A 27,594-nucleotide genomic window follows, 5' to 3' on the forward strand; every position below is an offset into this window, starting at 1 on the left:
TTGGATAGAATTCAAAACTTTCTGTGTATTTAATGTTAAGCAATAGTGATTCAGCGCCCACCAATATGATTTCCAGTTCATGCTGATTCACAGTCAAGGTTTTACGGATACAAAATGTTGTTTACTCCTGTAGGATGCTGCTATTTCCAAGGCAACAGAGCACCACTTCCACTCCTCACATGTAGTTTGTATCCTGCATGAATTCTAAAATCAGCAAGTATGTCAGATATAAGAAAGTGTATGGATTATTTTGTTCAAAACAGTAGTTTTCTTTGCAATAAGTATTTTTCTTTGCTATTGTGATATTATTTTCTTTCCTCAGCACAATATCTGCTATTTTGTACTACATGACATTTTCCTTTTCTTAAAATTCTGTTGGAAAATTTTAAAGTAAATATCACTAACATGCCGACAGCAACCACAAATAACAAGGACTGACTTGTAAAACTACTTTAAAACTCCTGAGTTATACGGTAATAAACTTTTGTTTTTGTGTAGATCACTATCCTTAAAGGACATCACCTTCCAGACAACTGTTCTGGGCAGGCCTAAGAAAGCATCCCAGGGCTTTACCTGTGGGCGTTCACTCCCCATTTGTTTCTGTTTTCTCAGTACAGTGCTCTCAATCCACGGGAGTCCTGGGACATGTGGCACCCCACCCTGGTGGCCGAGGCTTTATTTGCCATCGCAAACATTTTCAGTTCCCTGCGCCTGATCTCACTGTTTACTGCAAACTCTCACCTGGGACCTCTGCAGATATCACTGGGAAGAATGCTCCTGGACATTTTGAAGTTTCTGTTCATATACTGCCTGGTGTTGCTTGCATTTGCCAATGGCTTAAACCAGTTGTACTTCTATTATGAAGAAACGAAGGGACTGAGCTGCAAAGGCATACGGTGCGAGAAACAGAATAATGCATTTTCCACGTAAGTCTGGGAGTTATTTCTGTTGGTAACATTGGACAGAACTAAGAGTATAGTACACATCACAAACGTGAAGAATCTGTTGCAAGAATTGCAAAGAAAATGGAGAATTAATGCAGGAAACAGAATTAACATGGCTTTGAACCAAAATGTATTCTTCTGGCATTAAAAATACCAAGTATATTTACTTTAAGTTTAATAAATGGTCTTTTCTTCTGAATGGCCTCATGAAAAGATAAGGGTATATATCCTACTTTAACATGTGGAATTAGAAAAGGAAATCTATGTATTATTGAAATCTTATAAGTACATACGTGAAATCAATCTTGTTAGAAAGTCCAAGTGCTTTTCGATATTTCTGCATATATATATATATATGTTACTGAAGTTCCTTCATACATAACGTTCATTTTCTACTGCTGTGACCAAAGTGTAAAAATAATCCAAAATGAATATCCAAGACTACCCATTATTATTAAAATTCCCTGTAATCCTATAGTGGGGTAATTGTTAGCAGCCACTGTTGCCCTCCCATGAAGCTCGTAATCAATATTGCCAACAGCCCAGTCTCCTGAGCAACTTGCCCAATGCTCCATAGCTCTTATAGGCTCTTCCTGTGCCTTTCTGTGTTCATCTGTGTCACTCTGTGACAATCAGGTTAGCAGGTTAAGAAGCTGGGCACTTTTCAGTATATAGAAATCACAACTGAATACATATTCAATTTGTAGGTAACTTTAGAAGCCAAACATTATTAATAGGCTGTCATAGAATTATACACACTGTAAAGAAGAGAGTAATTTTTCAACTAAGAGCAAATCAATAATTTCACATAAGCTAAATCACTTGTATCTAAAATGCTGTTAGTTTAATTCTACATCTGTTTTGTCTTTGATCCTGATATTTAAAACTCCATTTTAATTAACCAACATCTGTTTGTTTGCACATAAAAGTGTAATCTCTTAGCTGCTTCAACTCCTTTCAGATTTGATATAAAACAGAAGTCTTAAGAAAGCATGATCATGATTCTCCTTGTCTTCTTTCCCGCCTTGGTCTCAGTCTCCATCCTTCAGTCCTCAAATGGCAGTTCTCGTCCCAGTCAGTCCGTTTGGCCTTGTTTGCATCTTCCTTCTGCCTTTTTCTGACCTTGGGCTGGAGGGAGGCAGTGAAACCTTCTTCAGTCACATTCTTGCTCCCTACAGAACCTTGCAGGGGTGACAGCTCAGTGTTGATGCTGGACTTACTTCCCTCACCATGTGTGGTTCTTATCTGTGATCTGAGCTAAGACAATGAAGACCAGATTCCACCAGCCTCTCTCTACCTCCAACAACCTTCCTGAATGTGGTCAGGTAGCCTACAGGCTTCTTGTTTTTCTGACAGCACAATCTCATGTTCCACCTTTCACAATACATGCCTTGTTGCAACTCCTTGCCAAGACCACCTCATGTGTGTGGGTTGCCAAATCCTCATTCTGTGTTTCGCCTTCCAGAAGGAATTTCCACAAAACCCTAAGACTATGTCACCCACCTTCATCATCCTTCTTATTTAAAGAAAAGATCTTGTTCCACAACCCAGCCCTTCTCACCTATCTGATTCCTCTGCAGAAAACTAGGCTACTCCTAATACTGCTCAGGTTTATGATACCCTAAGATTTCCAGGCATCCCTTCGTTCCTAATATTGACTTATTAATAAACAATTACAAATTATAAAAAATTATAACAGACTGAACCCACTATGGTTGGCTGTCCAGTGTAAAATACCTAATATAAATATTTAGTCCAAAAAATAAATATGTTGAATTATTTTAATTAATATGATTTTAGCTTATTTATACCAATGATTTCTTTCGTGAACTTGAAAGGCAATAGATAATTGCATATCTCAAATATTATAGGCCCAAACCAGTTGAACTCCTAAAGATTCACCCAAGCCATTAGCCTGGCTTTCGGGGTCCTTCAGTACTTTCCTCCTTTCTAACTTTAGTTTTTCAACTTCATGATAATAGTTTATTCTTCAAAACTGAAAAATTGACTATGAATCCCCGTTCATCATTTTCGTACTCATCCCAGAATTGCCCTTATCTGGCCTTCTCGATTCTCAAAGTGTTATTCTTTTTTTTCCCAGTCCTATCTCAGACATGCCTGTGGGCTCATAGGGACTATAGGCTGATTGAGTCTGCTAAGACTCTGAACTTTTTTTGTCCATCAACAAACAGACACATCTTCCTGTTCCTTTTGGATTTAAGGTAGTTTTCTCATTAACATGAAAAAACTGCATGCTACTAAAAAATGCTCATTTTTATCACTGAAATACACCTATGCACAAGGTTAGCTAACGGCCCCTGCAAGAGGACTCTCCTGTAAAGACTGGGGTTTGAGCTTGGTACTGTCCCATTAAGCAGAACTCATTTGTGTTTATTGGACCTGAATTCCTAATGTCTGAGACTGACCAATTAAGGTTATACTTTCCTTGTTTTAATATTACATTTTTGGTTATAAAACAAAGATAAAATATTCAGTTGGGTCTTGGCATTAACTTATGTTTGCTCTTCATTTTAACCTCATGCGGCAAAAGAAAATGTCAACCATGAAACCCAGGACCTTTTTGCTTATTCTCTTTCTCTAGGAACAGGCTCATTTTAAAAAGTAATAACTGATAACTATCTTCAACGAGGAATAAAAAAAAATGTTATCCTGAGGAAAACAAAACCTCAAAACCCACACAAAGTGGTCTTCAGAAATACAGGCTTCACACAGATTTTATGTCATGTCAGTTAATTAGGTTGCCTTCTTACCTTGGGAAATTAATTAACATCTTCTGAAAAATGACTACCCCCACACAGCATGAAAAATATCAGTCACGTAAAGGCGTTCTGACATGTGATGTGACTAATGATTTTGTAAATTTATAAACAATGTTCATCTCCAGGGATTTGAGACTCAGTACTAAACAGAATATTGCTGGAAGCAATGACTTTGAAAAGTTAACCTACACTGACTTTTTTAAGTTCAATAAAGGAATGATTCAGAAATATCTTAATACCAAGTTCTTAATTCATCTGAAAAGCAAATATATGTTAGTTAGGAGAAACTATTCCATAAATCTCATCACTGATTCATTCCATTGAAAATAGAAAAATAAACAAAAAAGCTATGGTTAATATAAAATGTCATTTTATTTTGCATTTTCTCATAATAAATATTAATTTTCAATATGTATAAATATTTGCCAAAGTATTAATGAACATTCCCTGAAAACATAGCTCTTTTAGACAGAAGCAAATAGAAACTTTCAACCTTGATGGTCCTTTACATTGCATTGTTGTTTTTTATTAGAATACTTGAATAAGCAAATGAAATGTCATTTATGGGTTAGCATACTATATAATTTACTATATAACTGTGCTATTTAATGTGTAACTTCTTTCATGTGTGGTATATGTACATATGCACATAGGCACACAAGTGTAAATGTGCATGTGGAAGCCAGAGGTTGGCATCTGGTGCTTTCCTTGGTCGTTCTCCATTTTACTGAGGCAGGGTCTCTCACATAACTCAAAGTGTGCTGATGTAAGCACCTACACTATTTGGAAAAAAACAAAAAACAAAAAACAAAAAGCCCACAGTATTTCACATTAAATCCAAAAGACGCCTAAGAGCTACTAAAACTCAAGAATTTCTAATCTTGGGCCAAATTTACTTTTTCCTGTGAATTTTTATAAAGAATAAGTTGTTGTGGCCTTTGTTCAAATGAATTTAAGTCTCCCTGACAGCATCAGAGACCCTTATCTTGGCTATCCTCTGTGAACGCATCTTCACCTTCTCACGCAATTCACAACACCCCTTATTTTGAATGAACTTGATCAAATCAGAATCTTTCTAAAAATTATCTATCATTTCATTTAACTTTTCTAAAATGTATATACAAATATTTATCTTCTAGAATCAGTTGTTCAGCTAAAAGTGCAAAATTGTTTTCTTTTGTAAAAAGCAACAGTTTTGGGGAAAATAAGTTCTAAATTGCAGTTTAGACACATTTAGTTAGGCTTTCTTGGTCATGAGGGCCAGAAATGAATGATTTAAGTAAGAAGCACTCCACAGTAAGAATAACACACAGAATTTCAGTCCTTGGCTCTGTTGATCAAGGGCTGATCTCAGCAAGGGCAGTATCTGCACAAGTCCTAGCTGCGGGAAAAGCACGAGCTGACACAGGGCTGGACCAGGAGGCTTTCACTCTATGTCGGCTCAGGATGATTCAGCTGCTCCCTGTGTGTTCATTTGGCACTTCCTATGGTTTGGCTTATCCATCCTCGGTTCTCTGCTTCTTGGAGTGTATCGTCTCAAGCCTTTGGCATACCTTACTTCCAATGACTCTGATTCTACATCATAAACCTCTAAATCTCAGGCTCTTCTGGCAAGAGGAAGTATGGTCATTTTCCCCTTAGTCCAGGCCATAAGACACAGCCTCATGCAAACTGTATTTTGTTGGGTCATTTAACCATAGCTGACCCAGCATTCAGGCACTGGGTGAGGAGCTCTAGAGACAGACATACGGAAAGGACGGTGACTCCATGGAAGTCTATCAGGGAGCTGCGATACTGGAATTAGTAGCTACCATAAAACATGATTGGCTTGGCTTTACAATAGCATTCCAGTCTAATGTTAGTCTCTAAAGACTGAAATCTGACCTCCTTACTCACCATGCCAAGTATGCGAAAGTTTGCATTCATTTTCATGTAATTTAAATATACTCTTATTTGAATATTTTCCAAGAATCTAAAACTCTACCCTTTTCTTTCTACACCATATTAATGCATTATACTAATTACAATGAAAAAACAATTCTCCATATCGGTAGAGATGATTCTCATGGAAAATAAAGGAAATGTCTCCTTCAACAAAACCACCAGAGTTCATTTATTAGCCTGAATGAATAAAATGTGCTTTGTAACGTAAAAAAATCAAATTTTATTATCTACGCATTCTGAAACTGCTGTCTGATAGAACATGCTATGTGCAAATTTAATTACTAATGTAAATATCTATATTTTTAATCCATTCATAGCTAAAAGTAATCCAGGAAAATGTACTGACTTTATCAAATACTAAGTTTTATTAGATGTATCATTTATTAACCTTCAAAGGTTGAGGACAGGAATCAACAAAATTTCTCTGAATAGGAAGAAACAGTAAATATGTTAGATTTTATGAATCAGCTGTTGTTGATGCAACTTTTCTGCCATCAAGGTCAACACAAAATAAATCATAGGCAGTGTAAAAATGATTCAGGGTGTTTGTGTGTCATAAAGTTTTATTTTTTCATATAAAGACATGAACTTTACCTAATTTCCCTATGTCACAAAATATACTATTGGTCTCTTGTTTTTTTTCCCCAACTATTTGAGAAAGCAAAAACCATTCTTAACCGAGAAATCATGTTTTTCCAGGGTGTATCTCATTTCCTTGCCTGCTCCAGGAAGTGAAATGTAGTTTTCAATACTCTTTGGATAATAAAATAAATAGGAAAATGAAGTACACTTTTTGTACCAGTTTGAGTAAAACAATTTTAATTATTTCATTTAAGTTTAATTTTATAATTTTTCTGACATTTGCTTTACTGAACATTTATTTTTTTACTGTTGGTATGCTTATATATCCAGGAGATCCAACAGCCTCTCTGTCCTCTGTGGGCATTGCATCACACAGGTGCACCTACCTACATGCAGGCAATACATGCATACACATAAGATAAAAATAACGAATAAAATATTTTTTTTAATTTATATATATATTATATATATGTATATTAGTATCAAGCGGCATTGCTCTTTTCCTATTTTATTATAGGTTATTTGAGACACTCCAGTCCCTGTTTTGGTCAATATTTGGACTCATCAATTTATACGTGACTAATGTCAAAGCTCAGCATGAGTTCACCGAGTTCGTTGGGGCCACCATGTTTGGGACATACAATGTCATCTCTCTGGTCGTTCTGCTCAACATGTTAATAGCGATGATGAATAATTCTTACCAACTAATTGCAGTAAGTTAACTAACCTTACTTTAATTCAGTATCCTTTCTACAATGTGTTGTTCTTAGCTATATATTCCATCTTATGGTCATAGAAAATGAAATCTATAATTAGTTCTTGATGAGAAATATCAGAATTATAAATGGTTAGTTTGAGACACATAAACTGGATTATGCCATGTATTACTACATATTAGTCTAGTTTTGTCATATTACACAAGGTATAGAAATAAAGTAACGCTATATTGTTAGGACACTGTCATAGAAAGCACTATGTTGAGGGACAACACACAAAGAGGCAGCTGGTCTCTGTGTGACGCTACTATTCTCTACATGGTCTCTGTCCCTGTGACTTGCCATCTCAGCATGAGCAAGCTCATATCAGCTTGGCAAGATGAAAAGAAAACCGAGAGATACATCTGGTAAAGGCAAAGCCATAAGATTTTCAGTTTCCTAAAGCTTAGAAAAAACAGGGAATATAGAAACAATCTTGAATTATCTGGAAGAATATGTTTTTCATGTATGTTATTGAAAATTCTGGCTTGCAAACAGGTTAGCATAACTTATTTACCAAAAATTTAGAAAATTTTGGCTAAGCATGGTTGTTTACATCTATAGAGAGTCTGAGGCAGGTAGGTCATTTTGAGCTCAAGGCTAGACTGGGCCACATAGTAAGTTCTAGACCAGTCTGGGCTACAGTATGAGACCCTGTGTCAAAAAACACAAAACTGGGAACTAGAGCAATGGCTTTATGGTTAAAATCACTGGCTGCTCTTGCAGATGACCTGGGTTCAGTTCCCAACACCCACCCTGAGGCTCACAACAGTCTGTAACTCAAGTTCCAGGGAATTTATCACCCTCTTCTCTGCAGGCACCTGCACAAACATGGAGCACATACATATACATACATACATGCAAATATTCATACGGATAAAGTAAAATAAATTACTTTTTTCAAAAAACAAGATCAAACACAAGCAACAACAAAATTCTTACCAACTGATTGAATAGCTGCTTTTCTCCCGCTGTTCTGGGATCTAGAAATACAATGAATGAGACAAAGTACTTTATCCACGTGGGCTGACTTACTAGTGACCCATCTATAGTGAATAGCTATACTAACAAAATAAAACTTGCACTGATGTGAAATGCATCTGTGAAGTCTTGCATACTTGTACCTTAGTCATATGGCATAATTATAGGTTTCCTTTTTCCCACATAGAAGCAATTATGCTGTGTCTTTGGACCTATGACTGAACCTCTGAAGCGTAACAATTTTGAATTTTGCTTCAATTTCTTTATGGAGACAATATTTTTTTATACCTGTCACTGACAAAAAAAACTGTGCAAGACATTAGCATATACTATTTGTGTTTACTGGTTCACAGACTATGATAGTAAGTCCTCTGACTCTGCCTAAGTCCTAGGACTAGAAATTAGCATCAGAATTTGTGACGTCTGTAACATCCCACAGTCTGAAGTTTAATAGTCCTCTACATACTTGTGTCAGAAGGCCTGTGTTCCTTTAGTTGATATATTTCCTAAATGTGGATTAAGTTTTCCAGAGCAACAACAGAAACCCAGAAAGCCTTTGAGCTGTCAAGATCATTAAATGCAGTTTCACCCAGAAGGAAACATTATAGAACAGCATGACATTGACTCAACACTTTTTGGTGGGGTTTGTTTTTCTAGGAAACATTGTTACACGCTGAAACTTCATCCTCAAATCTTGTTCTGTAGCCCAGATGTTGAAGCTGTAAGAAAGGCAGGCATCAGGACACCGAGTTAGTGATTTCCCAGTGTTCTGTGCAAGACTCTGCCTGGAGCATAAACACACCAAGTGCTTGAGTCTCACCTGTCCTAGAATCCAGGACTTACTCTGAGAGATTTCTGTTGTCTCCTGCTCCCTGTAACTTAGTGCCATAGAGTAAATCATGCAATTAGAGGAAACATAACATTTGCCAAACCAAAGCAATAATGCAGGCCAGAGCTAAAGCCTTCTCTCGCTCATATTTTTACATCAATCACAAATATTTTTATGTATCTACTATATGAAATCCACATACTTTGACTTTTAGAGCTACAAAACAATCACTAAAAATGTAGTAGGGACAAAAAAAGTCAATAAATAATTTCAATATTGAGAGGAGAAAGTTGGAAATGTTATGAATGTGTGGCAGAGAGGCCCATGGATTGGGCTGGAGAGAGGAAACAGCTGAAGGTTAGGAATCAGGCAGCCTTCTGAGATGAAATGTATACTGTTTTAAATGTTGAGTAGGAGTTAGAGGTTGACTGGAGAAAGGCAGGATGAGTCAGCACCAGTTTAGCCTTTTCTATCTCCAAATCTCCTAAGCACTATAGCCTGCATAGCTCCTCTCTGAATCCCAAACCATAAACAAAGGTGATGCCTGGTTAATGGCAGCAGCTGAGGAGGATCAAGAGGCCAGGATAACTCTAGTGACTCCCAGAGAGCCAGTGAACCAGAAGGAGCTGCTCAAAAGCCAGCACTTCATGTGAGTGACTTGCCTTTTCATTCTCAAGAGCCAACTCCACTGAGCCCCTTTCTCTGTGACTTCAGCAAACAAGGTGCACATGTCTTCGCTGATGCCGCAACGTCTGCTAGATTCTGTGCATGTGATTAGAAGTAAAGGGAGAAGGAAGAGGGGGCCAGCATGATGGCTTGGCAGGTAAAGGTGCTTGCTGCCAAAACTGATGACCCGAGTTTGATCCCCAGACCCAAATGGTAGCAGGAGAGATGCAATTCTTGAAAGTCATCTTCTGATTCCACAAGAATGCAAGCACCTAGCCACATACAATAAATAAACAATAAAGAATAAATAAATAAATAATAAATAAATGTAAAAGAAATTAAAATAAAGCAGGAAGAGGGAAAAATAAAGCAAGAGGAAAGAGAGAAATGAGGAGAGAGACTACAGTTTCCATATTTCTGTACTAACAAATACAATCAACTATTTCCTCAGTTGAAGGCTTGTCAAAGCAAAGTGTGCCAGTGTCTAGAATAAAGATATCATGAAGAACAGAAATAGATGATGATGATGATGATGATGATGATGATAGATAGATGATAGATAGATAGATAGATAGATGATAGATAGATGATAGATAGATAGATAGAGATGATAGATAGATGATAGATAGATGATAGATGGATAGATGATAGATAGATAGATAGATAGATAGATAGTATAGGATGTCAAAAAAATAATAGATAGATAGATAGATAGATGATAGATGATAGATAGATAGATAGATAGATGATAGATAGATGATAGATAGGTAGGCGATAGATGACTGATAGATAGATGATAGATGATAGATAGCTAGGTGATAGGTAGATGACTGATAGATGATAGATAGCTAGGTGATAGGTAGATGACTGATAAATAGATGATAGATAAATAGACGATTGATAGAAGATAGATAGATAGATGACAGAAAGATAAATAAATGATTGATGATAGATAGATAGATGATAGATAGATAGATAGATAGATAGATAGATAGATAGATAGATAGATAGATAGATAGATAGATAGATAGATAGATAGATAGATAGATAGATAGATAGATAGATAGATAGATAGATAGATAGATAGATAGATGATGGATAGATGATAGGTAGCTAGGTGATAGATGATTGATAGATGATAGATAAATAGATGACTGATAGAAGATGATAGATGGATACATGATTGATAGATAGATAGATGATAGATAGATTGAGAGATAGATAGATAGATAGATAGATAGATAGATAGATAGATAGATAGATAGATAGATAGATAGATAGATAGATCGATCCATAGATAGATAGATAGATAGATAGATAGATAGATAGATTGATAGATAGATAGATAGATAGATGATAGATAGATAGATAGATAGATAGATAGATAGATAGATAGATAGATAGATAGATAGATCATGCACATCAGCACACAGCAATTCAGGGAATATTTGCACTCCCTCAAATCTCCTACTATTGAGTCTTGCATCTCTTTTATAATATTAGTTAGTTAAGATGTGCTATTTTGAATTTTCATATACAAATCTATCCGGTTTATACCACCTCTTACTTCCGATATTTTCTGCTTCAATCTAATTCATGGATAATCTAAATGAAACCAGCTGTCCTCTATCTAATGGCCATCCATGCTCTAAGTTTCTCTCAGGGGTTCATAAGTGGAGGTGAGCAGTGAATTAAGAGGTTTACAGTCTCAGGAATGCAGCTAGCAGGAGCAGATGCCTACCTAACAATATTTGGCCATCTGTTCATGATGCAATGGAGGCCCTATTCTGAGTTTGTTAGAGGAACTTCTCTATGAATTTGTTCCTGTTGTCTGAAAAGGATATGGAAACATATCCAGCACCAAAGGCTCAGCTGAGAGCATCTGTGCACATGGCATTCACCTGAGCCATGGGGCAGCTCCTTAGGTAAGATGTAAAGCAATTCTTATTGACCGGAGCCTAATGGAACTGAGCTATCACCAGTCTGCAGGGCTAGAACTACAACATTGTCTTTCATAACTAATCACTGCAGTCTCTTTAACACAAAATTGTTTTAGATTTCTGTTTCACTGAAGAAGGAAGGACAAAAAAATGACATGAGAGCTGAGTCCTTACAGGGTAAGCCATCGTCTCTGGTGCCTTTATAAGCAATTTAATGAGTGTTCCAAGGACCACTCAGGTCAGGTTCAGGCTTTCTCCATGAGGTTTACCTTACCTTGTTAATTAGTAAACATGTCCACAGTTGTCATGTTCTCCTGTGTAGGACCATGCAGATATAGAATGGAAATTTGCTAGAACAAAGCTTTGGATGAGCTACTTTGAAGAAGGAGGTACTCTGCCGACTCCTTTCAATGTCATCCCAAGTCCCAAATCCCTCTGGTACCTGGTCAAGTGGATATGGACACACCTGTGCAAGAAAAAGATGAGAAGAAAACCAGAAAGTTTTGGAACAATAGGGGTAAGGAGACACTGAGTTAGTATTGCATTTTTAACCATGTGTTTGAATAAAGTCTGTTCTTCATTGAATAGGGGCAGATCTTCTGCCCGTTTGTTCTTACTGATTCCTCACTGTGTAGTTTAATTGCTCATTTCTCATGTTTAAGATACTGTCAGAGTGGCTAGGACTCTTCACAGCCCATTTCCTGAGTGAAAGACATCAGTCACCACTGTCATAATAGGAGCCAGTCTCTTCAAAGAGGCCTCCAAGTTCTGCTAAGTAAGGCTTGGGGACCCAGCCCTCCCTTTACGGCACTCTGATTTCTAGCCCTTGATCAGTTGTAACAGCAAGTTATCCGTGGCACGGCTAACTCCTGTCTTTTTTTCCCTCTGGGTTTTAGGGCACATGAGGGAAAAAAATATGCTTTAGTTTCTTCCTGACCTTGTGCTTAACCTTGGATCCTATAAAACACAGGTTATGTCTGACAAAATTCCCAGTGAAAAGATTGAATGAATATGATGTGCTAATTTAAACATGCTGTAGCAACTGTCAGCTATGACTTTGGAATGTTTAGTGTTCAGTGTACTCTTTCTACTCCCTTTCAAATTAGATGCCAAGAAATTGTGTTTAAAAAAAATTAAACTACTTGAGCTATCCTCTTTATATACTAGAAGATAACCCTTCCTTTGGAATCTTTCTTCATATTGTAAATCAAGAGAGCTCAAAAAGGATCCAGCATGCTGGGCATGGTGGCACACACCTGTAACCCAGCACTCAGGAGGCAGAGGCAGGTGGATCTCAGTGATATCAAGGTCAGTCTGGTCTACATAGTGAATCCTAGGCCAGCTGGGGCTACAGGGAGACCCTGTCTCAGACAACAAAAACGTTCCAGTATAAAATATATGTAACTGGATGTTTGTTTCAGCCAAATCACTGATCCTGGGATGCATCATTTCTCTTTTCTTTTGTTTGTTTCCTTACTTTGTTTCAATATTTTCATAATAACGTTTTGAGAAGTAAAATACTGATAATTATTGTTCACTTCAAACTTCTCAGAGAAATTGGTTTGGCAATATTTAAAAATGCCTTTTACTTGAATCACCAAGCAATATTAGATACTGAATCAAAAATCAAAATGTTAATTGTGTAATTGTACTTATTATAACTGGCGAGTGCTGAACATGCTCTAATAAGAAACCATTGTCATTCATTAATGTCACACTCAGCAGGCACTGCGATTAACTCCCTCTCCTGTGGAGAGTGGCAGGATTATCCTTCCACCTCAGTATCAGTCCTAGTTCTAAAGAGAAATTGGCTAACCTGGGAGAGCTGTAAGCAAATAGAGGCTGAGAAGAGGCAGGTATGCTTTTCTCCTTTGTGTTCTTATTTCTCAGCGTGAGGACCTGCAGTTTGAGAACATACCTAGCCTTACAAATCACAGTTAGCTCATGACAATGACTTAGCATGAAAGTCTCATAATAATTTACAGCCTTTATCTGTGACTTAAAAGGAGTGCAATTTTTTAAATTCCTGATGTTTCATTTCTTTGCTAAAATGTGTTAAATTCAAATTACTTTTTAAAGGGTTGTAAAATAAATAGATCAAATAGATGAAACCACACTGGACTCAGTAAACAATTATAGAGTGTGTTCCACATGCCAGTAACTAAGCTAGAATTTGAGGAGTAGAGATGATGCGAAGGCATGCTCCCCATCCTTGAGGACATCCGTTTTAGTGTGGGAGACACAGCAGTGCAAACACTATACTAGTGTCACTTTAATCCATTCAGCATCTCAGCACAGTGATATTCAGGGTGCTATGAGAACAATGCAAGAAATAGTTGATAGTGTCCCTGGGGTAAGTGCAATGGTTTCTGGAGTACTGAACTCCGGCTAACTCCCTCTGGATCAAAAAATTTCTGTATTTTACTGTATCTTATTCTTAAACATCTTATCCTTTTCGATGGATCATTGAAAAAGCAGTAATGATTAATGTTACCTTAATATATTAACTCTTACAAGGGTATTTTGACTTTGGAAAAGCCAACTCATCAAATAAATTTGCCTTTCTTATTTCAATGTCAGGCAGCATCAGAGGGAATCTTGGGTTTTAAGGTGCTGTGAAACTTATTACAAACTACCACACTCTAATGCTATGACGCATCCATCTGTGCTGTCCACAAAAAGAATGGTCAACCACTCCAAGAATTGCCTTCCAGCTGCCTCCCAAACCCCTCATTGACTGATTTTATGTTGCCACCAATACTTAAATGCAAAGAGAATCTTGAAGTTCAGTTAGGGTTTCTCACATCCAAGTACTAAGAAGGGCCAAACCCCACCTTGCTTCTGAGATCAGACAAGACTAGGCTTGCTTGGAGTGGGAAGGCCACCGATTCAATCAAGTTTTCTATTCAAAGAACAATTCCCAGCTTTCATTCAGATATTAATAACGAGAGTTTTCTTGTCTAGATGTTGTTGTTCTTAAAACACAAAATTCTTTTGATGTCTCTGTTCCTAAATTTGAATCTTCTGCTCCAGTCTGATGTAAAGCAAGTTAATCTGAAGCTAATTGACCACAAATCATTCTTTTTTTTTTTTTTTCCCCCATTGCAACATACATTTTACTAACCTTTGACAGTACAAGCTTGATGATTTGGGAACTTATGCCAGACAACATAAATATTCTGAGTCATGTCTCTCCCCACCTTCTTCTTGTCCTCAGTCCTTTACTCCTCCAGGATAGGGCCCTGGGAGAGCATTGTCCAGTTAAACTTAATACTGTTGGGATCCATTCTCTAGACTGCATTTCCAGAATAAGGACATAGTATTTGGATTTGCATACTCTTTGTTGTGTTTCATGATATATTATTTACATTGGGATAAATAACATGCGTTTTTTGTAAAAAGAATTCTTGTTTATAAAATAAGGAAAGGAATTGAGGTTGAGAAACTGGCCAGTGAGATGACTCAGTGGATAAAGTTTATCTCCCTCCTAGTTTGAAGACCTGAGTTTGATCTTGGAACTCTCCTGGTGGAAGGAGAGGACCAGGTCCCAAATGTTGTCCTATGACCTCCACACATATACATACATACATACACACACACACACACACACACACACACACACACGTGAGCACATAAAATAAATCGATAAATAAATGTAATTTAAAATATTTTAAAGATAGTTGGGAAACTAATTGAAGAGTTTAATGAGGAAAGAAAGGAGAAAAAGTAATTTGTGTTGTTGTGAAGTCATTCATTTGGTTAATCTCTATGCTTATTTGTTGTGCAGACATTTGATGGTAAAGTGATGTACACATTCATGCATTCCTAATGAAAAGATGACCTTGGAAGACCAGTGACAGGTGCTTTGCAACACCAAATCATGTCTTAAAATATACTGCATTATCTAAGTTCCAGAGGAAACTTAGATATCATTTAGTATCACCATTTTCTTTAAAGAAGAGCTTTAAAAAGATCTTGTTTACTTTATCTGGTTTCTCAGGATTCCTTAGGGACAAAGCTGGGGTAAAACAGAATGGATCTTTTGTTTCTCAACCTACTAGGCTTCCCACCTCCCTCCCTTGTTTCCCTGAAAAGTCTGAGAAGCGTGCAGCAGTGCTTTCCATGTTGTGTGTGTGACTTTTTTCCCCCTCTCTAAAGTTTCTGGAGGTTCTCCCAAAGTGCTCTTAGATTTCTGTATCCCAAAGCCCTAGTTTAAATGGACTGACCTGTTGTTTGCTCTCCTTGCTTTTGAAACAAAATTGATACTCAACTGGAGATTATTACATTACTCATGGCACCTTCTCTAACCTTCCTATTTGTCATTCACTTAGTGATTTTTGTCATATAGCAGTTCTGTGAATGTCACACCACTTATCATTCCACACACACGCTCAGGAAGGGCCTGGAACATGGCTCCCTGGGTCAGTCTCTGGGAGCCCGTTGTTCTTGATCTGCTCTTGCTGTTTCTGCTTCCTAGCAATCCTGATTCAATAGCACTGCAAACTCATTAGCTTGTATTTTTTTAACCGTGGACTTCCTTGAATAGATGATTGAGCTATTTCAGGTAAATTAATCTTTTGGTTGATTATTTTATGCAGGAAATCATAACTGAAGTGGAAATGCTCTATTATTGAACAAAACATTTATGATAGGACGCAAAACCCATTATTGAGACAGAGAGATGGCCTTTTATGGGCAAACAAAAAAATTCCAATAAGTGCTTACTACCTAGAGTAAATAATCAAATAAGAAACAGTCTTGGGACCTAATTTTTTATGTTACTTATCAAATAGATTTTGTTGTTGCCGATGTTGTCCCTTTAATTTTTATTTTATGCATATAAATGTTTTCCTACATGTATGTTTGTGTACCACATGTGTTCCTGGCATCCGTAGAGGCCAGAAGAGGAATTTAGATTCCCTGGAACTGGAGTCATAGACAGTTGTGAACTATCATTTGACTACTGGGAACTGAGCCCAGGTCCTCTACAAGAGCAGCAAATGCTTTTAATGGCTGAGCCATTTCTCTGGCCTTTTATCAATGTTTGGGTGATGCCCTCCATGGTCCTCAAACTCTACTACTTGCAAGAATCATCTATAATTCTTTTCCATCTTGAAACTTTAATTAGAAATTTATATCAAAGAACACATTAGGCTCTATCGCAGCTTTGTAAGCTAAAACCAACCTTTGTGCTTTTTGCAGAAAAAGTTCAGAACACATTAGGCTCTATCACAGCTTTGTAAGCTAAAACCAACCTTTGTGCTTTTTGCAGAAAAAGTTCAGATGCATTTAATTAACATACAAAGCGGCTAATGTAATACTTTCCCCCAACATGTTTAATTAAAATGAAACACTCTTAATGCCCCAGACTGGACTCCTAGGTGGAATGCTTAAGTTAACAGGTTAACATGCTAAATCAGAAAATACTAGATCTTTTGAGAAAAGCATAAGAAAAAAATTTTAGTCTCTTGAGTTTTATATTTTCCACTGTATAATTTACTCTTTAGCACGGGGTGAACATGAAGCATCGTCATGGGGCCACTGGGCATCTCTCAGTCCTGGAATGCAGACAAACTATTCAAGCCTAAGCGGTTGCCACAGAAATAATTAAGTCAGTGCCAGAGAATTAGAGTTTTCGCCTCTCATTTCACCCGAGCATCTATAAATGAAGACTGTCAGTGGTTCATGCTTCTACTTCATTTTCAGTGGTAATTTGTTAAAATGTATAGTTCCTCGAGCTTCACGAGTCTCTGTAGACTTCACTGCAGATCCTACAGACATGACTATGGTCGACTGTGAATAATTCTGGATCCCCTGAGTTAATGCTATAGGATTGCTTTTCTGAGAGGGACTTTTGATTAAACTTGCTTTCCCAAATGGGGATATATAGAAATTGCATGATCTCTTGGCATTTCAAGAATGAGGTCCTGACTATTTGATTTGACAATAGGACATTCAAGCATTTTGTGTCATTTATTTTAAATGCTTAGAAAGTGTGTTTATGAAGAAGAGAGTGCCACTGCATGCTGTAATGAGGGGGACACTGTGTTTACCGAGGACACTGCATAGAGCCATCTCTAACAGAGTCAAACTGCAGATTTGGGGGGTGGGAGACCCCACCCTGCATTGGCCCTTTGCCTTTTTCTTTCTTTTCATTCTTTCTTTCTTTCTTTCTTTCTTTCCTTCCTTCTTTCTTTCTTTCTTTTTTTTTAACTGTTCTAAAGAACGCAGCAGGCAGCATCCTTAAAGGGATTCACTGAAGAAAGACTAAAAGGCATAATTCATGGGCTGAAAATCAGTGACAGACAGAAACCAGACTGAAATGAAAGAAAATGGCACTGAACATTGACTGCAGGGAATTAGCTCAGTGCAGGGAGCCTGACATTCTACCTGTGGACTTGGAGAAGATTGGAGCTAAAAAGCCAGCAAATGTCATCGCTGACTCTCCAGAGGCCCCCTCTCCTAGTTGCAAACCTCACAGCTTGAGAGGGCCTGGCACTTCTAGTGAAGCCTTGACTTTCCTTGCAGCAGTGAGGAGATTTTTCACTAGTACCGTTAGCTCTATGATTCAAATGCCATGGTCAAGTCTGAACAAGTCAGGCAGAGCCTGCAAACTGTAGCATATGCTGATGTGACAGGCAGTTATACCCTCAGCCCCATCTTGAATGCCATCCTGCCAGGGAACATTCCACACATATTTCAGCTACACCTGACATAATTGGCAGAAGAGAATGCCAACTTTGTGTGCACATCTTCCAAAATATTGTTCCTAGACGTGCCTTGATCTTGTGGTCCATCTTCCTGTCATATAGAACTGACAACCAACCTAATTAAAAAGAAATAAGAGCTACAATACACAGCTCTTGACACTGCAAAAACTTTACAGAAATATGATTATCCTCACTCATTTTGTATTTTTAAATGAAATGTCCCTTATTACATTATTGTGATAAACATAGTTTGATCAATTCTTTAAGTTTTGGTCTTCTCCGGTGATAAACATAGTATAGTCCCTTCCCTGGGGATGAGAAAGACCTCCATGTTTCAGCTGATTGTTACCCAATAAAAGGTTACAAATATCCCAAGTCCATTCATAGAAGTTTCATTATATGGCATTAATAACACCACGGATGGCCAAAAGTTATTGTTCTGTTGCAGAGTGTGTATGAGTTGACTAATTCCCTCCTCCTTTTACCTCCAACTTTTTAATTAAAAAAAAAAAAAAAAAACAGAGGTAGAAATCCTAACCCCCTAGTGCATCAGAATGTGAATGTATTTGGAAATAGGATTATGAAGCTCTAATTAGTTAGACTGGGATCACAGGGACTTAGGGCAGACACGGAGACACCACATGAAGCTGGACACAGAGAGCGGAGGGATGCAGCTGCCAAAGAGTCCGAGGATCAGTGGCCACAGCCAGAGCTAGAAAGCTCCTTTCCTACCCAAGGCTGTCACCAGATGATTGACACAGAAGTTACACTTTCTTCCCATGTCACTTGATTTATATATATATATATATATATATATATGTCTTATCTATATATCATGTATATGATTTTTACATATTTATATGAAATTGAGTGTAGGGATGCAGGTATGATAGAAAATCTAAATATGATCAAAATATCTTGTATGAAATCCACAAAAATTCAATTTTGCAGTTGATTCATGGGGGAAATGAAAAGATATTCTCTGAAAACTGTGCATGAAACTCTTCACACAGGACACAGTTAAGTCCTCCGACTTGCCAGCTTTTAATAATGCCACCCAGAGCCAGTTCACAGGGTGCCAACTCATATTTCTCACTACCCATGAGACCTCATATATGTGTGAATGTAATAGAAATGAAGAAGAAGGAGAAGGGCATGTTGAAATACTAAATTAAATGGTTAAATATATATATAAAATATGTTTACATATAAATGTGCTATAATATGTGTGTTATATATATGTCAAAAATATTGTGTATACAGTAGCCATGCCTATCAAGTGACAGAGAAGTTTAAGTATGTTTATATACAGAGATAGTGTTATGGGGGTTGGGTAGGGGTATATGAACGGGCTTAGGGCCTGAATTTTTCCAATACGGACCTGTTTTGGCAGGACTTGTTTGCAGAAAAGGAATTGCTTTATGGTTGGGGGTGGTATGTTTTGGGACTATATCTTGAAACAAGGGCTAACAATGCACCAATAAGGCCTGTCAGCAAGAGTTGATGGCTTTATAGACAGATGGAGTTTTGTACAATCTCCCTTTAGATAGTATCCATTTCAGATGACAACAAAGAGTCTTTATCAGAAGCTGGGTATACTGCCATGTGCCTATAATCTCAGCACTATGGAGGCTAAGTTTAGAGGATCATGAGTTCAAGATCAGCCTGGGTTACATAGGGCGCTCAAGTCAGCTTGGACTACATGGTGAGGCTCTTTCTAAAAAAGAAATCCTTTTTGGTTAAACCTCACCCACCCAGGGTGCAGGGAACATTGCAGATGGGGAAACAGAAAGATTGTAAGAGCCAGGGGTGTTGCATAACCCTAAGGAAACAGAGTCTTTCCAGCCTCTAGGATTTTGCTCATGTGACACAGCAATGGGGTCAGCATGTACAAGACCCATGCAAACTCAGTCAGATAAAAACCCAGCATGGAACTGAGCAAATGGGCAGGAGGCCACAGCTTTGACGAGGAGCTATTGGCAGCTGATGACTGCTGGGTGAGGGAGTTGGTAAGGGAGTTATATCAGATAGACTGAACAGGTTCCAGGATGAACTCACACTGAGGGTTCATCCTGGGTACACAAACTTGTACCCATCTGGGTACACAAACTTGACTCCAGAATGAGTGAAGCACTGTGGACAGGCTATGGGTGGGTGGAGATAAAGAAGGTCTAAATATGATTAAAATGTATTGTATGAAATCTACAAAGATTTAATAAAACATAATTGAAATAAAAGAAATCCTTTTTGGAAAAAATATTGTGTATAATATTTTATCTAAATATGTGGATATATGAAAGTAAAAATATTATATACTTTGTATTATCTGTGCTTAATAAATTGATCTAAATACATAAAAAATCCCAAGTGCTAATAACCACTGAATTCACTATGCCATCTAAGATTTTTCATGGACATCCCTGCTAACCTCCCAATAACTTGTCTCTCACTCTCTAGGCCCAGTGTATTTGCTCACATTATTTGTATTTCCTAGAGCACCTGTGCTTCTCAGTCTGTCAAAATCCTGATTCCTCGTGTCCAATCTAAAACCCCACTCCTGGTTTGAAAGCAACTGTTGCTTTTCTCCTCCATGCCATGCTGCCCCTCCTCGCCTGTGCTCACACAACACCCAGTCCTGACTATGTTTGTCAAGTATCTTGCACCACTCGCCTACTATTACCTTACAGACTATTCATATATCTTTCATCTAAGTGTGTTTTGTTCAACTTGGGTTTCTTGCAGCCCACTAAAAGGCTATTGTGTATATGAACATGTAATCTTCTAAGAAACGCATCTTAAATTGGCTGTATAAGCTAATAGCAATTATAAAGAAACAAAAGAAAATTCACAAAGGTTGTAGGAGATATTCAATGTCATACAGAGATATTCATAAAAATCACAGACTCCCCAACAGATGACTGAGTTTGACCATCTTCTCCCTCACTCTATCACATAAATGAAAATTTCTTGTTCCTCTTCCTCTTTACTCCCAGGGCCAAGACATCTCATGATCTATCAGAGAGACCTTTCCAGAAGCATGAAGTACCATGAAAAATCATTCAAATAGAGGCAGACACTGTCTAATTATTTTCCTTTATTTCCTTAAAAGTAATCCAGAGATTGGTGAGCTTATGATGCTTGTGACAACTCAAAAAGTATTTTAAGATGTGTAAATTATATTACTAATTAAAAAGTGAAAAGCTTGGAAAGATGACAGAAGCTACTGTTATTGACATCCTCTAAATAAGAGCTATTATCTCATTTATATTCAAAATTACCCAATGAGTTTATTTTCACCTTAAACCTTTAAAAAAAGGACCTCCCAGGTTCAGTCAGCCAGGCATAGCCCTTAATTCCACATCTTTAATATTAAACCAAGCCACCTTCCAAAGGTAGAATATAGAAACTGGTAGGCAGATTAACAGGTGACTAAAACAAGGCTCTAGCTGAGGTGCTGGGGTAGGAGAGAGGGAAAAGACAAAGGGGCGAAGCCTTCCTCTCCACCACACGGTGAGTGCACTGCATCCGACTTTTGCTGTTGACATTCAGAAGGTGGTTAACTTCATTTCTAACCAGGATGTTGAGGTTAAGATGGCTGACATAATATCACAAGACTACAAAATCTTATATTACCACAAGAGTACAAAAAACTTGTATCACCAAAGATATGCAGAAAATAATCAGTTGACAGAAAACAATTAATGACGTTAAGTTAGCAGTAAGCCTAACCTGTGAAAATTAACCCCTGAAAGTTAGCATAGTAAGTTTTTCTCATGATTTCCTCTTCCTGACAAACTTTTAAAACTTCCACAAGGAAAATAAATTGTGGTTTACTTTAAACTATAATCTTCAGTTCTTTTTGTACTTGAATTAATATTTTAAACTATGGATATTGAGTACAGATCTACTGAAACAATTTGTGACCACTTTAATATTAAAATGTATCATAATTTTTGCTTACTACTCATAATTCTCTGATTTTATCAACTCTAATTTTTGTTTTGTGCTAAATAAAGTTAACGTTCACCATGAGCTCAAACTTCTTTGTTTAAAATGAATTTACTGAGTTACTGAATTTAAGGAGTTCTAGAACAGGGTAATAAAATGCAATAGCCCCCATGGTAGTGAACTGACATGATTAAACTAGTTTTATATTGAGTTAAGAGTTTCTGTACTTAAATCCTACAAGTTAGCTTTCTTACTAACATTTTTAGTGAGTTTTAAAGAAATTGGTATACAAATAATTTTAGTATTTTTGTTCATTTTAAGTAACTCCACGGATATGTGGAATGCCTATACTTCCGTCCCAAACTACTTTTTGTCCTGGAGCTCAGCTGAGCTTTGTCTCAACAGGAGTCAGACACCCCCATCTGGTGGCACAGCTATAAAATTTTTGTGCTACACTTTTCAAGAAGTCCTAATGTTGTTTCTAATTTCCTAGGTTTTAAACGAATGCCTAATCATGAGGAAATAAAATTCCCATGCAGCAATGGATGATGTATAAATAATCAGTGGCTTTAAGAATCAAAGCACTGGGGCTAGAGAGATGGCTTAATGGTCAAGGGCATGTACCACTCTTGCAGATGACATGGGTTCAGTTCCCTGCACCTACGTGGCACCTTACAACCTCCAGTTCCAGGGGTCTGATGCCTTCTGCTAGCCTCCACTGGCACCAGTGGTGCACTATATAAATGCAAGCAAAACAGTCATACACATGAAAGAAAAATAAACATTTTTATTAAAGAAAAGAATCAAAGTATCGCCTCATCTTTCTCTACAAGTCACTGTTTATCTTGAAATGCAGCTCTTATAGCCTGTGGAACACCATTTCCCTACATCTGTGAAGATACATGTTTGACTTTTTAAATATAAATTTAAAATATCATTTCACATCCATGCACAACTCTTTATAAATTCTATTTTATCAGCCTGTAATTATTTAGAAAGGAACAAGATCAAAGGCTTATTAGAAACTAAGAAATATTATCCTTTTTGCTTCTCAAAATATATGAAATTAATTTCTTTATTACAGAAATATTTTTATTCTAGATTGATTTGGGCCCATATTCTTCCTTAAGAATCATTACTGCTGTGTAATAAAATGTATAATATGGGTTTATAATAGGTAGCTTTTTGCTAATGTTTTAGAATACTTCTAAAAGATGAAAATATATAATTTTAATCTCATTTGCTATTTAAGTTGGCTTATAATAGACTTTTGAACTTCGTCATCATCCACCATCATCTATCTATTCTGTACTACAAAACTGATAGTGTTCCCACCCACTTCTGTTCACAAAACATCTTAATCTCTTTGAAGAGGTAACTGAGGTGCATAGGGGCTACAGATGTAGCTTGATGATAAAGAGCTTAGCTTACTAAAAGCCCTGGGTTCCAAATTCAGACTCTCACGGAAAAGGGTGGCTGAACATCACATTTGTCTTTTTAAAAATTGTACATTGAGAGCTGAGTGTGGTGGCACACGCCTTTAATCCCAGCATTTAGGAGGCAGAGGCAGGTGGATTTCTGTAAAATTGAGTCCAGCCTGGTCTACACAGTGAGCCCTGTGCCGGCTGGGGCTGGAGGGAGACCCTATTCTCAAAAGAAGTATGTAAATTTAACTGACGCTGCAGTTGAATCATTTATTTTATTGAAGCCACTTATCTAACTAAAGCAAGAATCCCCTCTCAAAGGACATACAGCTGAAATTATTGTTGGACATTAGTCACTGTAAGGTTTCCTATTGCATATCATAACTGCTTTCTAAATTTTGCTGTGTTGATTTTTATGAAAAAATTTTAATTTCATTTGCCATGTCTTTCCTTGGTATTTCCTATCTCTGTTTGGTAGTGTTTCCAGGGACTAGGGATGTATATCAAGTATAATTAGCTAATTCTCCATCACCTGAATCCTATGCCAGGACCACATTTCTACCACTGTCCATTTATTCTCCACTACGTGTCCCAAGCTTTTTCATTTTCGTTCACTATTTAGATTCATGTAAACACTCGCGTGTGACTATTGTTCATTGCCTCCCACTTTGGCGATAAAAGAGAAATAAGAACAGTCTTGTTTACAAAAGTGGTAATTATTTTTCATAATAACAATATACCTATATAACCAAGCTGGACCTGTCTTTTCCCTTTTTAGAGGCGTGCTGCTGACAATTTGAGAAGACATCACCAGTATCAAGTAAGTAATCCTTGTGTTCTATCTTGAAATTTCCATTAAAATATAACACAGAACTAACTCAGGACAGAAAGAAAATTCATACACTGACTATCAATATTGTTGTTCTAATATGCCTCAGGAAGTTATGAGGAACCTGGTGAAGCGGTATGTGGCAGCCATGATCAGAGATGCCAAAACCGAAGAGGGCCTGACTGAAGAGAACTTTAAGGTCGGTAACCATGTCATCTTCATCACAGAGATAAGAGTCTGCAGTGTGGAACCAGCCATGGCACATTTGAAGCCAGAGCTGGAAACCCAGCCATGTGTTCTAGCAGACTTGCTCTGCCTTCTGTTTTTTAAATTAAACTTCTGTGGAATTTTTTTTTTTTTTAAGAAAAACAACAGCAAGTGGAGAAATTTCTTCTCAAAATAAACTATATTGAAACATACTTAACCCAAAATGTCAAGGGGACTTACTTAGTAGCAAGGTATTCCGACTCATGGTATTGCCTCATGGTATTCCAACTCTCGGATCCCAGCCCGGCTCTGCCAAGTGAGCCTTGCTGTTTCATATCCCAGGCTGATTTCTAACTCTGAAGCATTTCATAGCCAACCCAGTAACAACAGCAAAAGCCTTCTAGGTGTTCCACAGCACTGGGGTGGCAAGGACTTAATGTTTGATTTAATTAAAACTTATAAACTTAGTTTTTGTACTTGAGTTTCTATTTTTAAAGTTCTGTCAGAGCAAATAACTAGCATATCAGAAAATTACAGCTTAAAATTGAATACACATTGATTTTGTTGTTCTGCATGGCGGGCTAGAGATTTGGGGAGAGTGCTTTTAAAGCCAATACAACTTTACAAACTAAAACAAAGTAAATGAAAGTGTTAAGAGACTTTTACGGAAGCAGCAGCTCTTTTGACAGAGGGAAAAGATAAGCAGCCATTTAGTGAAAAGGTAGGTGAATCGCCAAACTTACAGCACAGATTCTAAATTAATAAGTTCCAAAATATTTTTTACAACCCCAAATCCCAACAACAAAGTTAAATGGTTGCCATGGAAGACATCTTGGAGGGAGTAGATCGCCAAGATGGCTGAGAATGATGATGCCCAAAGACATAAGACAGGAGGTGGGTGGGATCAGCAAGTCTCCTGTGAAGCAGAGCTGGGACTTAGAGGTGCAGCACTTTGTATAGGTCATCAAGGCACTGAACAATTGAAGATTCTTGGAAGGGCAGGGTCCGCTTTCTTTGGCTATCTCTACTGGTAGAAAATTTACAATATTAAAACATTTCCATTTGAATAAGTGAAGTGACTTCACAGTGGATTAGTGTTTGGAGAGTAAATATTTAAAGTCTCAGAAAACTCCAAAGCCCATCATACAGTGACGGGAAGTATAATTCCTTCTATCAACCTTCGATTTCTTTATGTGTCCCACTTTACTCATTGTTGTAACAGAATACCCAAGAAAAGCAACTTAAAGGAGGAAAGATTTATTTGGGCTTGTGGTTTTGGAGGTGTCCATCATGGCAGAGGAAGCATGATGGAGCAGGCAGGTTGGAGCTTATAGGCTCCAGCCAGGACCCACCTCCTACCTTCCACCGCATCCCAATAAAGTCAGCCTATCATGAATCCATCAAGGGATTAATCCATTGATTAGGCTAGAGCCCCTAGGATCTGCTCCTCTCTGGATACAGCAGCACAGGAATGCTACTGCCCAGTAGAGAGCTTTACTAATCCCTTCAGCATCTCTGTTGAATCAAGTTGGAAGTGAAGACTAATCATATTAAAACTGTACAACTCCAGTAGGGAAACTGTTGGGCATCAAAAGGGTACTGAGGGCCAGAGAAAGGATTGGGAGTTCTAAATAGACTCAGAGGGCAGGACAGTCCAGGGTCTTGTAAAGGAGTGGGACCATTTCAGACTTGAACATGAAATTATGAAGTGATAATTCCAATGCTTCCTTAAGGCATGACCTAATTTGTCATTTTGGATTTTGTTCAGGAACTAAAGCAAGACATTTCTAGTTTCCGCTTTGAAGTTCTGGGATTGCTAAGAGGAAGCAAGCTCTCCACAATACAATCAGCCAACGCTGCGAATTCAGCAGACTCTGATGAAAAGAGTGATAGCGAAGGTAATAGCAAGGACAAGAAAAAGAATTTCAGCCTTTTTGATTTAACCACTCTGATTCACCCGAGGTCAGCAGCAATTGCCTCCGAGAGACATAACTTAAGCAATGGCTCTGCCCTGATGGTGCAGGAGCCGCACAGGGAGAAGCAGAGAAAAGTGAATTTTGTGGCTGATATCAAAAACTTCGGGTTATTTCATAGACGATCAAAACAAAACGCTGCTGAGCAAAATGCAAACCAAATCTTCTCTGTTTCAGAAGAAATTGCTCGTCAACAGGCGGCAGGACCACTTCAGAGAAATATTCAACTGGAATCCCGAGGATTAGCTACACGGGGTGACCTGAGCATTCCTGGTCTCAGTGAACAGTGTGTGTTAGTAGACCATAGAGAAAGGAATACGGACACTTTGGGTTTACAGGTAGGCAAGAGAGTGTGCTCCTTCCAGTCAGAGAAGGTGGTGGTCGAGGACACAGTGCCCATCATACCAAAGGACAAGCATGCCCAGGAAGAGGACTCGAGCATAGACTATGATTTAAGCCTCACGGACACAGTTGCCCACGAAGATTATGTGACCACAAGATTGTGATATTCGGAGGAGGAGTTTCCCATACCTATACATATTTTCTATAGTGCTCTTGGTGAGGAAAATGTTTAAAATCACATTAGCAAATGCTAACTTACACTTTCTCGTGTTTATCCATTGTGGCATAATCACCTGTAACTTGCTTAAAAGAGCAAAGGCAACCAAGAATCTTTCTGTTTTGTAGCCTGCTTTTGTTTTCACAATTTATTTTACAGTTGTTTCTCTTACGAAATAAAAGCACCTTGTATTCTTGTACTGTTGCAAAAACCTACAGAAAATTTTTAGCTATCTTTTTCAATTAAAACAAATGCAATTTATTTCATGTGGTAGTTGACTCCTACAATAGATATTTTTATATACAAAAAGTGTATATTGGAATATTAGACATTAGACATTTTCATAACTTGTTGGGGGGAATCACTAGAGATGAATACTCACTACAGACTTCCATACAGTCCACAGTCTGGCTTTAATAAACGACTATTACTAGATTATTTCTTACAAACATGTAAATAATTATAGTACACAATTAAAGCAAGCAACCCCCTTCTCATGGGGGCCATGTTCCAACCATCTATT

The 27,594-nt window shown here is 37.6% G+C and overlaps 1 protein-coding gene across 4 annotated transcripts in view; it reads left to right on the plus strand.

Annotated features, from left to right (window-relative positions):
* The window catches only part of Trpc4 (transient receptor potential cation channel subfamily C member 4), a 254,180-nt gene extending 226,843 nt beyond the window's left edge, over nt 1–27,337 (plus strand). For 2 of the 4 annotated variants that reach the window (XM_029554221.1, XM_029554222.1), the window contains 6 exons: nt 613–926; nt 6,768–6,963; nt 11,744–11,938; nt 24,282–24,323; nt 24,442–24,531; nt 26,308–27,332. In XM_029554221.1, coding sequence (XP_029410081.1) covers nt 613–926; nt 6,768–6,963; nt 11,744–11,938; nt 24,282–24,323; nt 24,442–24,531; nt 26,308–27,018 — 1,548 coding nt within the window. In that variant the 3' untranslated portion in view covers nt 27,019–27,332. Of the gene's footprint in view, nt 1–612; nt 927–6,767; nt 6,964–11,743; nt 11,939–24,281; nt 24,324–24,441; nt 24,532–26,307 lie in introns of all 4 variants that reach the window. The other 2 variants (XM_017802285.1, XM_008849366.2) reach the window with 2 other exon arrangements.
* The last annotated feature ends 257 nt before the right edge of the window (nt 27,338–27,594 follow it).

This window comes from Nannospalax galili, unplaced genomic scaffold (genome assembly GCF_000622305.1).
Source record: "Nannospalax galili isolate Female #2095 unplaced genomic scaffold, S.galili_v1.0 scaffold264, whole genome shotgun sequence".
Taxonomy (NCBI): Eukaryota; Metazoa; Chordata; class Mammalia; order Rodentia; family Spalacidae; genus Nannospalax; species Nannospalax galili.